Source organism: Rhopalosiphum padi, chromosome 2, assembly GCF_020882245.1.
Source record: "Rhopalosiphum padi isolate XX-2018 chromosome 2, ASM2088224v1, whole genome shotgun sequence".
NCBI classification, from domain to species: Eukaryota; Metazoa; Arthropoda; class Insecta; order Hemiptera; family Aphididae; genus Rhopalosiphum; species Rhopalosiphum padi.
In genome coordinates, this window is record NC_083598.1 from 20661095 (window position 1) to 20678674 (window position 17580).

Below are 17580 nucleotides of genomic sequence, written 5' to 3' on the forward strand. Positions count from 1 at the left end.
GTTATTGATTCTGACATCAATAGGTCATTGAATTTTTATTGCGTGTATATAACAGAGCGATCAATGCATATACAACTCATGTGTGCACTATGCACACACTCATACAACTATACATTCTTATCACGAAAAACAATAGGCGTGCGCACAGGGGGTTCCGAGTGTGCCTGGGCACACCCCGACATGTAATTGAGGCTCTAAAATTTAAATCCTATAGCATCATATATATGGGTCCGTATTTTAACTAATGCTACTAGAATAAAAATGATATTTTTTCTAAAATATGTTGTAAAAAATTATGTTTTGGGATAAAAAAAATAATACAACTTAAAATATTTTAAATTTGCGTGGTAAAACTAAACTTATTATGATTATAACAGCTAGATGTTATTGACTACAAAAGTAAAAATAATAAATAAAATATATTGAAATTATCTTGAAAATAGATTTTAGATCCGACTATCTAATGAAATATTATAGGTATAACTTGGTACTAGTAATACTACCGATTAATATGTTATATGTGATATAATTTAAGTAATGTTTATTCAGGCATTATAATTTATTAAAATATGTACATGTCTTGTTAAGATAGGGCCCAAAAAAATTGTAGGCACCCCCCGAAATTCACACGTGCGCACGACTATGACGAAAACACATGCACAATGCACTCGTCGAGTATTATACCTACTACCTAGTATACGTATGTGTATGATGTATATTTATGTATAAATCCGCCAGTTCACGCTTACGCTTATTAAGTAGTGCTTGATGCACACTGTGCTATATATTGCTATATATTACTATATATTATAGTATAAATGCAATCTATACACACACAAATACCATGGAAAGGTCGATGCAAGTTTGCACATTTCACACGTAATCGCACTATATATTATATTATAACGTTCGCAATACACTTACACACAAATATAATAATAATATCTATACACATCAACATTAACCCGTTTGAATTTGCGTGCGCTCGTGCTTGTGCGTATAATATAATATTATATACAGTTCTGGTTATAAAACGATTCCCCACGGGGACGCAGTGGACGACTGCAGAGGCACTATTAAAGTAAATATATGTAAACTATTAACAATTAAATATATATATACAATATACATATACATATTGTATTATGTGCATTACGGTATACTTGGTGTGTATATAATATATAGTGTTATAAACGATGATAGCAGTCGGTCGGTAGTGGTGTGGTGTTGCCGTCTGTCGGCGAGGGGTCGAGGGTTGTACGCGACGGGTGCAGGCGGTAGTTGCGATGCGTAAGTGGGTGCGTGACACGACTGACCTCGCGTAACGACCATCGTCGGCCCAGACGGACACTGACCTGCGTAACCGGAGAACTACCCTTACAGAGAAAAAGCGAAATGCTTTAGTCATCGCCGCCGTACCCCCCTCCCCGATGGTCGTATACACACGCGCGCGCTTAAATTATTAAAGGCACGTTTAAATTTTACGACTTTTACGTTTTCCTTTTGTTTATTACGTTATTATTACTGCTGTTGTGTACACGCGCGTCTTGCTCGACGTATAACATACAATACATTATAATATTCTGCATACGCCGCGCGTATGAAAAACAACAACGATATTATATTATACGTGCATATATTATGCGCACGCCATTTTCACTAACCAAGTAATATATATGATAATATATTATATAATTACTCGGATAATTGGAAGGTTTTTTTACGTACGAAGTAAAAGTTAAATCGTACACGACATGAAATGTAACATAGTCGGATACCAATACCTAAGACATTATTAGCACTTCGTAATAACTGAATTGTGAATTTACAGTATTTACATCATGCCACTTATAGGGTGTCATGCATATACAATTTCAAATTATATTTTTGGCTACTGTGCATTCTCTAATAGGTGTATAACAAAATATACGCGTGTATCTACTCTGCGAGGTGTATATTAATCAAATGAAGACGTAAAAATCTATGCATATTAATACAGTTCGTCATGATTCATAATTTTAACACTAAAAATGATGATATTTAAACATTTTTGATAAAGTGATTGGTAGGTAAATTTAAATTTAAATTTGAATATGTTTAAACATGAGTATGTTCATCGTCTATTTGATATGAAACTATACATAACAATCATAAAATGTATTTATAACTTTATAGGATATTGTTTTTCATTTTATTTCAAGTATAAACTTATCATTATACGAAAAAAGCACTTTGTATTATACTATTATATAATATTTGTGTAGGTATCTATCATATAATATACAATAAGCCCAGTATAATAGTTTGAAGTTATTTAATTTAAGTAAGAACATCGTAAATTAATTTTCATTGCATTTCTTCTTTGAATGTTTTCAATAATTGAAGAAGTTAACAGTCAAAGATAAATTTAACATTTAAATATAATTTATAAGAATATTTTAAGAATTTAGTATAAAAAAATAAAAATGCTTATATTAGTAAGTAAGTAAGCATACCGCATACAATAAACAACCATTTATATTATTTTACTAAAATCACATTCATGTAAAACGTAATTGTCTAACAAGTACAAAAAAAACATAACTATACTGCGTAGCGTAATTATATATTGTACCTAAAGTTTTCTTTTTACTGAAGCTAAGCTAAGTACTAAGTTATTTAAATCTTCAATCATTAAAATTTTTTAAGCAAAGTAAAAATACACTGATTAAATATAAATACAAATTATATTTATAAACATTTTCCTACATATAATATGTTAAAAAAATTCCCACCAAAAGTAATTAATAGCATATATTTTTATTATTTAGCGTAAGATGATAGGAACTTATATAATATTTAAAAAAAAACATTTCTGCATAATGAATAATGATTACACAATGAAACAAATTTATAATGATTGTTCACTTTACATAGTCTTTTTACTTTTGTAGAAATATTATATTTTAATTGTACATATGTTTTATTAAATAAATAATCCGTTCACATATTACTACATAATTTCATTGTTTTCATTGAATAAATTTGAAAATTAAAAATATCTACATAACTTTAATTTTAAGAATTGTTTGTAAATAATTTTTGTATTATTCATTAGTTGAAAGTTACACAGTTAAAAAATGAATAATAATTATATAGAATTGAATCGGAGCCAGTACACCAAAAAGTATAATTCCAAGTCATGATTGCTCAAACATATTTTACTATTCAGCATAAGATGATATAGGTATAATATTTATAAAAAAAAAAATGATTTCTGCATAATGATTGTTTAAAAGAAATAATCCGATTTTGTATAAGAATAAAACAAATTTATAATTTTTTGTACACTTCATATTAAAATACTAAACAGATCAACTCCTGAATTTTTTTTATTAACTTCCAGTGTATAAGTATAATAAAAATGTTTAAATAAAATAATTACATTCAAGACCAAATTAAATATTTGTATATGTACCTACATACGACGAGTGAAGTCAAATGTTAATAGTGACAAGAAGTTATATGGAATACCGAATACATTTTTTATTTGCATGTAGTTAATAAAAAATAAATAGCTAATAATCTAAAACTGTATATAACGATTCATTGTGTCACAAAAAAAATGAAAATTTATAATTAATCTTTTAAGTAGGTATAACGTTTAATTATTATAAACAAATTATTTAAATTATTCCTTTATATAGTTATATTCATCTACTTGTATTAAACATGTTACACAATTAAAAATAATTATCTATATTATATGATGTATCTTATGTTATCAGTTAATAAGCTGAAATATTCAATGAAGACCACAATACTTCTGTCAATAAATTTTTATTGTTAAATTTATTATACTTGAATCAGCCAAATTTAGATTTTTTAAATTAATTTAATAACGTGTAGGTGTATGCCCAAGGGAAAACCTTAAGAGAATATTATTAAAGCAAAATAGAGACGTGGGGGTAAAATACATTTTAATTTATTAAAAAGTTGAATATTCCTGGTTAAAATTATTAGACGAGGGCAAATTAAGTTTGTATAACATTTTTTAATAAAACCACTTTTATGTCATAATCATTGCAATTTAACCGGCATTGTTTCATAGAGTTTCGTCTGTGAAATAAGAACAAATCTATTTAATTAAACTAACATTTATTTTCTCGGTATTTCATAGAATGTTAAAACATTTAATTGCCAGTTATTAAAGAAATAACTAGGTATACCACTGTGTTTCAAACGAGACATGTCAAACAACCAATTTATATGTTTAGATTTAAACTTCAAAACAAAAAGAGATGTACCTATATCAAAGTTGATGTATAGAATAGAATTTCATTAAAAGTTTAACAGTGATATAATAAAATTATTCAGAATTGATACTAAATACATAAACGAATACCACATAAAAATTATATATAATATATTATACAGTATAAACCAAAACTACGATATGAACAAAAGAAAACTATTCAGTGAATAGATTTATAGAAATAAAAAAAAATCTTGACTAAAAACAATTTAAAGTTTCACATAACATAAACATGCAATTTGAACAGATGCCATAGTAAATCAATAAAAAATATAACATTTCATCTATGATTTGTTTAAAGATAGTTTTATATGAATTATATTCTATTTAATATTTTGTATAATAACTAGTCACTGCAAACAATGTTTACACACAGGGCCTCCACATACAATCTCGGGCCTCTGTACTAAATGTCTACCCGGGCCCTTTATACAACTCTACAAATAAATATCAACGGGCTCAAGGGCCCTAAAAATAGCCGGGCCTCTCTACTCGAAGTCCATCAACCCCCCCCCCCCTCCTTGTGGGGGCCATGGATACACACAATATAATATTTATTCAAAATTTATTTACTTACACATATATTTTCAGCATAATCAATTATAGATTTTCAAATAAGTTTTTTAGAAAATTATTACTCGATATTAGAATGAGCCGAGTTTAGTTATAAAATTGATTAAATATATATTAAACACTATGTCGTAAAAATGTTTTCGTCAATGAGGAAAAATAAACCCAGAACGAGAATGCTGTAATAAGATTTAAAAATATTGTTAATCATTAAACATAATAACAATACATTGGAAACATAAAATCATAATCTAAAAGACTTAAATGCAGTGTGGCGGTTTTGAGGGTGAGGCAAGTGAGGCGGCGCTTCACCTAAAATGTTGTGATAAATAATACTCAAAATGTGAACTTCTTGGTTCACCGTTTTACGTCGCCTTTGATTTTTTACTTGTGTACGAAAATAACACACACATGCAAATAGATCTTCTAATATTATAATTTATAGTCAGCCCGGACTCCCGCAGTCACGGCTACGGGCACTGCGGCACATTAAATAAAAAAATAAACAATCAATTGTTATTGACTTATTTTTGTAACTATTTTTATATTTTTAAATTCCATTTGTATTGTTTAATTTTTGTTATGATAGGTGGGAGGGTTATACATAATTCTAACTAAATTTTACCTTTGACATCCTCATCCTATAATCTCCAGTTACACACTACAATAAAATAATCATGATATTTAAACAATTTACTGATAATCTGACAAAAGAAAATTCCCATCATCCATCGTCTAATTTATATTATATATATATATATTATCATTACTGAGGCGGTAGTTGTAAAATATAACTGTACGCAATAATGGAAAAAACTGGAATTTTCATGAATAAAAGTTTTTAACAAAATCGATATTGTTTACTTGGCTTAACTCAAAAACTAAACGAATAACCGTGCACTTTAAATACACGGTAAAATTTCAAAATATTGCAATTCTTTTTTAGCTATTTATAGGCATACAAAATAATAATTAAAAAAAAAAAAAATTAAACTATTGTCGATAAAAACTTTTAACAATCTTAAAGGATCAAAACAATATATGCGTACTACATCTAAAATTCAAATTTGGACGAAATTATAAATTTAAACAAATAAGAATAACAATTTAAGTTATTTTTTTGTAATCGAAAAATATTATTAGTGGGAACTTAGAGCTTTTATGTAGATTATTATATTTTATATATAAAATTTCACAATAACATTTTCAACACATTTATAAGTTTTATGCTATTGCCTATATAATATAAGTATAATTCACAGTATACACACCGTTCTACAAAAATTTGGTATCGACTCAAAAGTTAATAACAATAATATATGATATGAATAAATATACGAGTATACTATAGTATACTATATATTATAAATAATTAAATAGGAATTAACAATATAATAATATATGTTATGTTTTTTTTTGGTTAAATTGAATTCAACTTACAACATAACTAATTGAACAATAGGTACTACATACAATATACTTAATAATTAAGTCTACAGATAGTCTAATATAGACCTACTCAATGGCGAGAATATTCGACACTTCCTTACCTACTGCAGATCGGTTACCTACTTTCATTTTTTTTTTTTTTATTACAATTCGATAACTTTGCAGTCTAAATATGATTTTCCAAAATATGAATTTAAATAATACACCAACCTATATAGGTACAATGAGAACGTTGTAGCAACTTTCACTCGGATGACAAAAATCACCAGAGTTGTCTCGATAAAACTGTTTACGTCGCCAGATGCTTGATGCCAAACCTGCTTAAATATGGAAATACTATCAAAAAAAAAAAAAAAATGATGAAATAGATAAACCTCATACCAAACGTTATCGAGGTAGGTGCGCATTAGACATTATCTAGAACTGAAAGAGCCATTGTTCTCGTACATCTACTCTTAATTATAGCAGTTCTACAATAAATAATAATAATTCCATTATTATACTACCACAAAGTCTTTTTTTTCTTTTCGTTTAATTTATTCCTAATTAATTATAGTTCTAGTTAACTCCTAACTTATACATGAGATTAACACCTAGTAAATTCTCTAGAATCATTAATATTATTTATATATTTTTTGAAATCTTTAATAATAGGTTATCCTTACAACTATATATTTAAATTGTTGACTCGAGCACAACATTTAAAATTTCCAATTCATATATGTTTATTATACAAACTTAAAAATATATTCTATTGCCCGAATTAACAGCTAGAACTTAGCTTAACTCAGAATCATTTTTCGAATGATTTATCACAATTCTTAAACATTGATGCCAAGTTGCATACAAAATATAGGGTTTCGTGCAATATGCGATCTATCATACGATAAACATTTACCACAATTAACTTGTGATCTATCATATAATATAATATTTTAAATTTTACAAACTATATAAAACAGTTATTACATAACACAAATATACATTATTTTTAAATTTAGCTTATCAATAAATTATTAAAATGTTTATAAAATAAAGAAGTATAATATAATATTATTAATTAAATTTTTTAAATAGCATTGCAATAATTTTTCCTTTAATCTAACGGTGTACTATACGAATATCCTGTATTAAATCAATTAAAACATTATCACTTTTATATATTTATCTGCACCAGGCTTAAATTAAATGACTATGTATCACTTGACATTACATTCCATACATTTTTTGCAACATTTTCATTTTTAAATTAATCATATATCGGTTTATTTAATGTGTTACATTGTAAGTACACGATAGAACATATATTACATTCTAAGTTGTGTGGTAGATCGCATATTGCACGAATGCCAAAATGTATTAATTTAATGGTTTACTAAAATTTAATGGACCAATAATGGGCCACTAAGTCATGTCAAAAAGACCATTAGCAGTTAACTATTGATTCATTAAATGTGAAATGTTATAATGATTATTTATGAAACCCGGCATACAACTAATCGGGTCCAAACTTAATAATGATGTTATAATTTACATTCTAAGAAGTATAAAATTAACTATGATAGATATTATGATAAATATTTGGCACATTCCATCATTAATTTGATTTATAATAACTTCAGAACAATTAAGACTGTTATAATAATTAAGTGCAAAGTGCAAATGCTGTGAATACGCACCCAAGTCTAAACACAGAATCTGTGAATGTCCAATGACAGTATGGCTCAACGACTAAGGGGGTATAGCCAACCAACATTAATCAAATACAGCTACCTAATTCCAAAATGAGGAACATTGGCCTCACTTTCACGATCTTTGTTATCTTTGTATACGTCTTGCCAGTCCGTAACATACAATAAAGGGGCGTGGTGGATTTAGTCCTAACCACTTTTCTCCAAAAATGTTTATATATCTTATTGAATGTGTTGTCTATAATCTATATGATTATACGTATATTAATCCTTTCATAGAAATATTTGGTCGTACCCTTGCTACTACATCACCACGATCAGTTTGTTTTGTGCATGGATCTAACATATAACATATCGTATTATAGGTTTTTTCACCGCACACAGTACGTTTTTATCCTTAGCATCTCCTTGAAATTTACTTAAATAATAAACGAGGATATCTCATAAGTCATAACATATATAATATTATATCGTCACTGAATCGTCCGCGTTCTTGTTTCTGCGTCTCCAATTATCTCTGCGCATGCTCAATTGCAACAGAACTGATGCCCGGCTTCCGTCGATTCTCCGGAGTGGTTTCCGTGGTGAGGGAGGGTGATCTTCAGAATCATACGTTGTGGTTAGCGACACCATGTAAAATCAACTAGAGATTGGAGCTAATAGCCCAAGAGTAACAAAACTTGGTGCACGTTCGGATAAATACGAGTAGACAAAAAATGAGATGGAAACCGTGATTGCACAATTGTATAAGGCGGTGAGTTATATTATATACCACGTTTTATGTGGCAGAATTTCTAAGCAGACGTGTTGTGACGGGACATCGATTGTGGTACAGGACGACAGTTATCGAGATCGTTCGACCAACTGGTCGGTTTCGGTCACGGACGCGAGGCTCAGACAGTGGCCTTCACCGATACCAGGCGTTGAGTATAGACGCAACCTTCAGATATCCGCGGATGAACGACGATGGTGATGGCAGCAGTGCCGCAGATTCGGGTAAGTCGGTAAGTGGCGACAAAAAGAATGCCCGCTACACCGTATAGCACCAATGACGCTGTGGCATATTGCAAGCGCGTCTTAATTACGCGGGCTCATTGGCGTTCGAACTTGACTGGCGGAGTACCGGGGCAAAAACGACGTATCGGACACGACCCGCAGCGGTGATTCACGAGCGACCGGTCACCACCGTTGCATATTATTGAAAGTGCATTGCTTGCACTCGCCTGAGTCTCCACCATCGCCCGTTGTTGCTGCCATCCAAGTGTACGACATCGCACAGGTCGCTATAGACGTCCATCGTAATCACACAACCACCACCAGTCGATCATAGTCGTCACACACTTGTCCGTCCGGGACCGGCCACGATAACGCGAATATATAACCAATAGACAGAATCGTTCTATCCATACTTTAGCGTAAATAAACATTTTTCATAAATAATAAATATATTATAAAATAATGATCTTATTAAGAACCAATACCACTATTACTAAAATGAATGATTATGAATGTTATATAAATTTAATATTTTATGTATAACCGTTATTATATTTAGTTATAACAATATTTATCGGACATACGTACTTGTCTAAATATACATATAGTCCATTACATAGTATTTAATAAATACAGTTTTACTAAAATGTTTACTACTATCAAACTCCAAACTTTTTAAAATAAGAATATTTCACCATTGATTTCGAATATTAAGAAGACATTTCTTTTAAGTGGTTCACTGGATTACAAAATCAAACTTTTAAAAATATATTTTTTAATTTTGGATTCTAAACGAAGCGATGAATATATTCATGTTATAATAATTAAATTATGTATGTGTATTTTTATTTGTATATTTTTCATCGCCTTTTAAATAAAAGGTAGTAGTAAAAAAGCTTTGATTTTCTAGTAGAAAATTGGATCTAATTGATACTTTGTGAGATCAAAAATAAAAAATGTCTTATATTTTCAAATGCAATATTTTTGACAAAAATTAATTCAACCTCTTACTGTAATATCAATCATAGAATGAATTAATTTAATATTCCTTTAATATTAATTTATAGGTTAACCTATATCATAAGAAACTGTCTTCTCTTAGTTATTTTCTGAATAAAATTCAAATTTAACACATATTACACATATACTTTACAATTACTTATTCATAAATGACGAAGTGCATTTTACATCTACTGCACAGCAGATCGGTTGTCTACTTTCCTCCTTTAGTTTTTTGTAGAACTATAATACACTTCATGTATTTATAAAAAATAACATTACATTTCGCATATTAAATTGGTAATAATTATTCATTTTTTATAGAAAATATTTAATTTAACAATTGCAAAATCTAAAATTAAATCAGTTTTAATAATAATGACTAATAATTCATACGTTGATAACATGATAAGTACTCAAATTGCGTTGACGCATTCTAGGAACCAACACTCGACTAGTGTAACCTAAATCGTGGTACTCAACATAATGCGATATCGTTTAGTCATAGATTTATTGGTCATCACTCATCATTCATCAATTAATATAGGTATAAATAATAGAGAAATGATCATTAATAATGTTGTTCTCTTGAAATGTTGACTTGTAAATTTAAAATTCAAATAATTATTTAATTAGATGATGATAAAATAATTTTACTTCAAATAATTCAATTAAAATATAACAATTTAAAGCCGTCTTTAGTTTCCTAATTTTAACACGTTTTCATAATATCTTATAATATTATATTTTCTTAGCAATCAATTTCAAGTTTCAACAAGTTCAAAAAACTACATTTTTTTAAGATCAATACTTCCCCTAAAACGTAATAATTTGATTGAGAAAATATATGATAAGGTTTTAGAGAAGATAATTATTTTTGCATAATATGTATAAGGTAGCTTAGAATATTTTAAAAGTAATCAAATTAAAAAAAATATTTTTAAATTTAAAAGGTTAATTGTAATTAAAAGTTAAAAATACAGAATCTATCTTTTAATTATGATTTATTCTACAAATTATAGATATTTTTGAATATTAAATTAAATATGTTTCAGTCACATTTTTTAATAGATATATCATATTATGTAAAATAAAAACTATAATATTTAATCGCATATCGCCTTAGATTAAATAGTTTAAAAAAAATATGATTAGCATAAATATATTTTTACAATTTAAATAATTGTCTTCAATGTTTAAAAACGTACAATAAACCAAAAGCTTAGATACTCATTAAATATTTTCAAATAGGATGGAATTGGATTCTTCAATACAATTGTCAAATATATATTGCGAAACAAAAAAAATATTAATCCTCACTAGAATTGTATTATACCTATAAAGGTACTCAGATTACTCAGATTATATAATGTATAATCCGTTGATATTTAATAAATATTTTATACATACCTATAGAAATTTATATTATTTGCATAGATAAAAAAAATTATTATTCATAAAAATCACGTCATTAAAATGTATATGATAAATTATTTACAATTGAATTTTCAATCAGTATACAACCTAATATATATAATATTATTTGTGTACACATTATGTAACACTTTAGATGTACCTAATGTATTATAATTTATAAATGTACAAAAATAGTTAATTATAATAATATTATCTTGTGACGTGCAGATTTAGACTACTAAAAGCTCGATACAAAATAAAGTTACTACACTTTTTATACCTAAATACCACACTCTAATTTTAATCTACAGACTATATGTATTTCAAACGTAGAAAACGTTTACCAAGTTTAATAAAAGGTTTGATAGATGCGCACTAAACTATGATGTTTTAACCATAAAAAAATTACTTAAGCTCTAAATAAGATGAAATTGTTATTTTAACATATAAAAAAGTATAGAATTCTAATTTACTTGTTTATTGTAATGAGCACTTAGCTAACAGTAATTTCTTTTATCTAAATAAATATAATATTTTACATTTTTAAATAATTAAACAATTTTTAGTTTTTGGACACAGCAACCTTAATAAATAGTGTGTAGTTTTGAGATTTAACGATAGTTGTAAAAATATTATTATTATTATTAATTATTCTAATAAATTGTATAATAAATTACAGTCACACATATCTCATCGATTCAAAAGACTGTTTCAATCCGACCGTCACGGACACGGACACGCATGTCAGCGTATTACTTATAATATATTAATATATATATGTCTATACTAAATAAACAGACGTACATGTTTTTCATTCCACATCGCGTCGTCGCGGAGAATGCATGCTAATTGTGTGGCGCATACCAGTTTACCCGTTCAAGTCCTTTTAGGACGGTCACCTTTCACAAGTGACATTTAAACCTGCAGAATACGGCGGCCAATATACCGACGTTGTTATAATATTATTATTATTATAATGGTGCACCGCGAGCCCGAGAGGGTTATACCCGCCTCTCCCGACAGCCGAGGCGCATTCATTCGCGTCTTTATATCGTCCGTATGGGGCCGAAACGAAAGAAATTAACAATCATTCCGCCGTATACTATTATAATATTATAGATGTATAAGCGAATGCCGCCGCCGCCACGGGCTGTCCGACGAAAACACGTTGACAGCCGTCACGGCTAAAATGCTTTTTGATGATTTTTTTTTTCACCTTCCCCGTACAATTAATAATAATGTATAAACCGTGCATAATAATTTAGAACATGCGATTTTCATCTCAGACAAATATAATATTTTATTTAATCACTCTATGAATAAGTACTATATAAACCTATACCTGTATAAATACACACATTGTATTATACTGTATTTATGCACGTGGTGATTTCAGTAATGATTTACTGAAAAAATAACATAACATATTATAAAAATATAGCATCAACTTCTTTCGATAATAAAGAAAAATTAAGCATACTTCAATCTTTCAATGTATAAAAAAAATAGGTTTTCTATAAAAATCAAATTCGTTTAATTTTTATAGTTTTGGTACTGGTCCAACATAAGATAATAATGTATTATCTTACTATTTGCTCAAATTCAAACAATTAAAAATCCTTAGCACCGTATAGAAAACAGTAAACGTAGAATTATTACACGAAATTTAGGTTGCCTTAATACTATAGATAGGCGATTTATGATAATCTGGAGGCGATCAATTCATTCACAAAATAATGTATTATTATAAGCGAAACATTCATCATGGGAAATTTATGATTTATATTAGGTATATACTATACATCCATATTATTATTATAATCATGTTTATTTCGATAATGCAGGAACAATTAATAGAACATAATTTTTAATATTATTGCATGCATTGACAACCTATACTCATATGGTTGATAGACAAAGACGATGGATAGGATATTTTTGAACGAAACTCTTTATTTACGCATGCAATTAAAATGTTTTATCTATAGATCATTGAATTACATATACTCGTTCCTACTTCAAATGGAAGTCTATAAAATAATATAGTGACAGAAGGTAACAATTTCACATGTAATACACGTCATGCTGATGATAGTTAGAGAATTGTTTCTGGAACAGACACACTCAACATTTTGACGGACTTAAAACTATTACACAATATAGAATTTATGATAAATAGTAAATTAATAAATCGAAGTATCAAAATCTTTTAGAATTTTAACGCGGGTAAGGGTAATAGAGTAATATTTTATTAAACATTCAAACCTGTTTTTAATCAAAGATATATTATTTATTATATATAGTGCAATCAATTTTTTATTTTATTATAGGTAATATACCAATGATTTATACAACTCAATGTTTCTTCAATTTAATTATACATATATTTTTTCAGAATTCAGTGTCCACTTACTTATGAAGTTATGAATTACATTCTCAAAATATATATTTTATAGATACCCAATTGATTCCCGCAGACGTCAAAATATAAAATCCATCACGTATAATATTTAATTATATATATATATGACTTAAATGATTTAATGTAGCTTTACATTTGGGTGTGCACTTGTATTTTGTGCGTTCATTAGATGGGTCGTTCGATGATAGATATTATGAACAGTTGCAGTTCATAAACGAATAAACGATAAGTATTATACCAATATTATTATACAATATACCGTAGTATAATACAGCAACCCACGTATTAATTTCAATGCGTTTACATACCGAATTACATTTTTGTATAATTATAACTTTATGAATTGGGAGTATAGTATTTACAATTTTATCCACATAAGCTTATAAAAAAATCAAGGAACCAATAGAAAGAGAACGTAAATAAAACGAGTTTTTAATCATAAATCATTTCTGCGCATATTACATTATTAGAAATATAAAATAAATTTATATTTAAACCATCTAAAAGGGAAAGTGCCTGATAGGGAAGGTGAAATAATCCAACTTAAATAACCACGTAAATGATTGTCAATAAAATAATAATAAGTCGAATTATCAAATACGCGGCTTTTATCGGAAATCCATTAGAATTATAAATACTCATAAAATTTTTTTTTTATTATGATAAATATGTACCTACCTACGATTTATTAACAATTCAATACAAATACCGGTTTTATTTAAATTGGAAAAAAAAGTTGCGTATATCACGTACGAATGTATGTGTCATGTGTGATATCTACATTTTTTGTATAAGAAAGAAGACATGGCAAACCAATACAGTCAACAGGTGTTGTATTTGAATAGGATCATAAATCGCAATCATTGAACACTATTGATATGTCGCGTTATCAGTCGTAAAAGTAGCAAACTTATAAGTTATAAATGATCATCTGTAATGCGGAAAAAATCTTTGCTACTGGCGTCTCTTCTATCCGAACGAGCCTACTGTAACATTCACATCAAACTATTTACCAAACAGAGAACAATATTTTTCCTACCCAGCGTAACTATACACAATATTATTACGTATTATGACTAAATTCTAACAGGACTTAGGTAACAAACTTACCTGGAGTGTTAGTCTGTTGTTCGGTTCCGTCGCGGCCGAACGGCGCTCTTTCCAGTTGTGACGTGACGATGGTTACCGCACTAGTAGCGGCGGCCGAGGATGAAGAAGAGAACGAGGAGGATGAGGAGGAAGAAAATTGCGACGACGACGGTGGTGACGACAAAGAAGAAGAACGCAGGGAAGAGGACGAGGAGACGGCGGATTCGCGTGGTTCGGCGGCGGACATCGCGAGCGTTACGGCTGCGGCGGCTACAACAACGACAATACGTATAGACCACGACCAATTGTATCGGTTACGTGTCTTCCACATACTTCCCACAAACGCTCAGGTCGGCGGCGGCGTCGTTACACACGCGACTGGCGGCCAACAACAACTCATCGGGCGGCCGATAGCGTCAACGGCGGTAATTTCACCGGCATCATATACGAGACTATACGGGAAGCCTGCAGCAGACGATTGTGTCGCCGCAGTTGTAGTTACAGTTGTCTTTACGGTAATATTGTCGTTTTCGTCGTCGTAGTCGTCTGGTGGTGCACGCTTGACGTTTGTACGAGTGTGACGCTGAATATTTTTTATTATTTTTGTTGTTATTTTGTCACGTATGATACTACTATACGGCGTACCAGCTAATCGTCCAGCTAATGTGCCGGGTGGTAAACGGGTCGTCTGCCGCGGACAGTGAACGCGACATCGCCACGGACGCCACTGCCGCCGCCGCCGCCGCCGTCGTCGCCACCGGCGACGATTTTTTTTTCCCTGTCACCGGTGTCGCGGTTGTCTAATACTACGATAATATAATATAGCCGTACGACTTTATATTATTATTACACGCTCGTCGCGTTCGATAAACTACCTCGGTACACTTTTGCCGCGGTTAATATGATACCAATAGTGGTACAAACGTAGTATTACAATTTACAGTAGAAGTAATGTATGTGGTGGTGGTAGTAGTAGTAGAAGTAGAAGTAGTAGTAGTGATATTAGTAGTAGTAGTAATAGTATTAGTATTAGTAGTCTTGGCGGTATTACTACTATATTATAGAACTTTTGCCGGTAAACAAATTAAATATATAAATATTTAAAAAAAAAATTACGTTCGATGAAACAAAAACTATTCGCGTTCCGTCCGTAGAAAAAAAAACGGATCAACAATAATATGATATTGTTATTAATTATCGTGTACGTCGCCCGCGTCGTCGGGGGGGAACACGCCCGGCAGATATCGTATGCGAACGCGTGTAAGACGTCCGACGGTCGGCGGACACTGTATAAAACACACGCGCGCACCGCAGCACACCAGTGTGCCGGCCGGTCGCTGCCGTCGCCGCCGCCGTTGTGTGGCCGGTGTGCCGCGCATGCGTAACCGGCGCGCACCACGTGTCCGACACCTATGCAGACAAGGTTCAATTTTTAGCGCTGCCGGTGGTCCCCCAGCCGGCCCGTGGGTTTCTCGTATGCGACGAAGACGGCGGCGGCGGCGTCGACTTCTTCGTCGACGGCACACGCCACCAACGCCGCCGCGTTTGTCGTATTTTATACGTACTTGTGCACCGGTCATTAAAATATTATTATTACTATAACGTTTATCAACCATCATCGTCGCTATAACAGTCGTTAGGCGTTAGAAAAGGTGTTTTTTTTATTTTTTGTTTCATCAACGCCACCGCCGTCATTGTCACTGCAAAATAAACTCGTTTATATGTATACACCTATAGAACAGCCTAAAATGTCGTCTTAAATATCCCACTCTTAACTCACGAAATAAATCTACTGCACTGACGCTTTTCGTTGGTGTACTTGGCCAGTTGGGCGCATTGACTTTGACACGCAACCGTAAGACATGTACCTTTTGGAATACTTATCAATGGTGGTGATTTTTAGTTCCAAAACAAAGACATCATCTTGTATTTAACATTGACCATTGTCGCTTAAATTTTATCACATGAAAATGGAAACTTACTTTTTTTGTTGTTGGTGAAAATGGACAGTGTAAGAAAGCGATATCAATTTTTAGAGGAAAATGGTATTGCATCGCACATTATTACGAAAAAGCGAGTACCTAAACTATTAGTACCTATACTATACACATTACACATCAAAATGTATCCAGTTATAACACCGAAATCTAAACTGTGAAAACAAAAAAGTAAAAATGCTTTAGTCTTTAAACTATTTAAAAAAAGGACGATTATAAATTTTATTATAATGTCAAATAATTAAAAGGTCTGCAATTCCCCAGTATCTAATGTGTATGTAATGACGTCGTACCCAGGATGATTCCGTATTTTTTTAAGTGGGCTAAACATAGTAAATAAAAATTAGAAACCGTTACAAAGTTATTTTTATTATAAGTTGCCATAGTAAGTACATACAATAAATAAATAAATATTATATAATTATATATTTAATATCACATTTATAAATGGATATGTACCTATTGTATTATGTTACATAAATATGTAATGGGTTAAATAATTACAAATAATTTTGAATTTTTATACCACTATAAAAACGTTTTATATTAATTTGTTCAATCATATAATTTTTGTCTACTTTTTCTAGGTACTTTTAAGAAATAGTTTATTTATAATAAAAAAAAAATTATATACAAGATTACCTATTACATAATCAT

At 30.1% G+C, this 17580-nt stretch overlaps 1 protein-coding gene across 1 annotated transcript in view; it reads right to left on the reverse strand.

Annotated features, from left to right (window-relative positions):
* Positions 1-16249, reverse strand: part of LOC132920119 (inhibin beta chain-like) — a 71634-nt gene extending 55385 nt beyond the window's left edge. The window contains exon 1 of the mRNA XM_060982209.1: positions 14948-16249. Within this exon, the coding sequence (XP_060838192.1) occupies positions 14948-15257 (310 nt within the window). The 5' untranslated portion in view covers positions 15258-16249. The remainder of the gene's footprint in view (positions 1-14947) is intronic.
* Positions 16250-17580: the final 1331 nt, after the last annotated feature.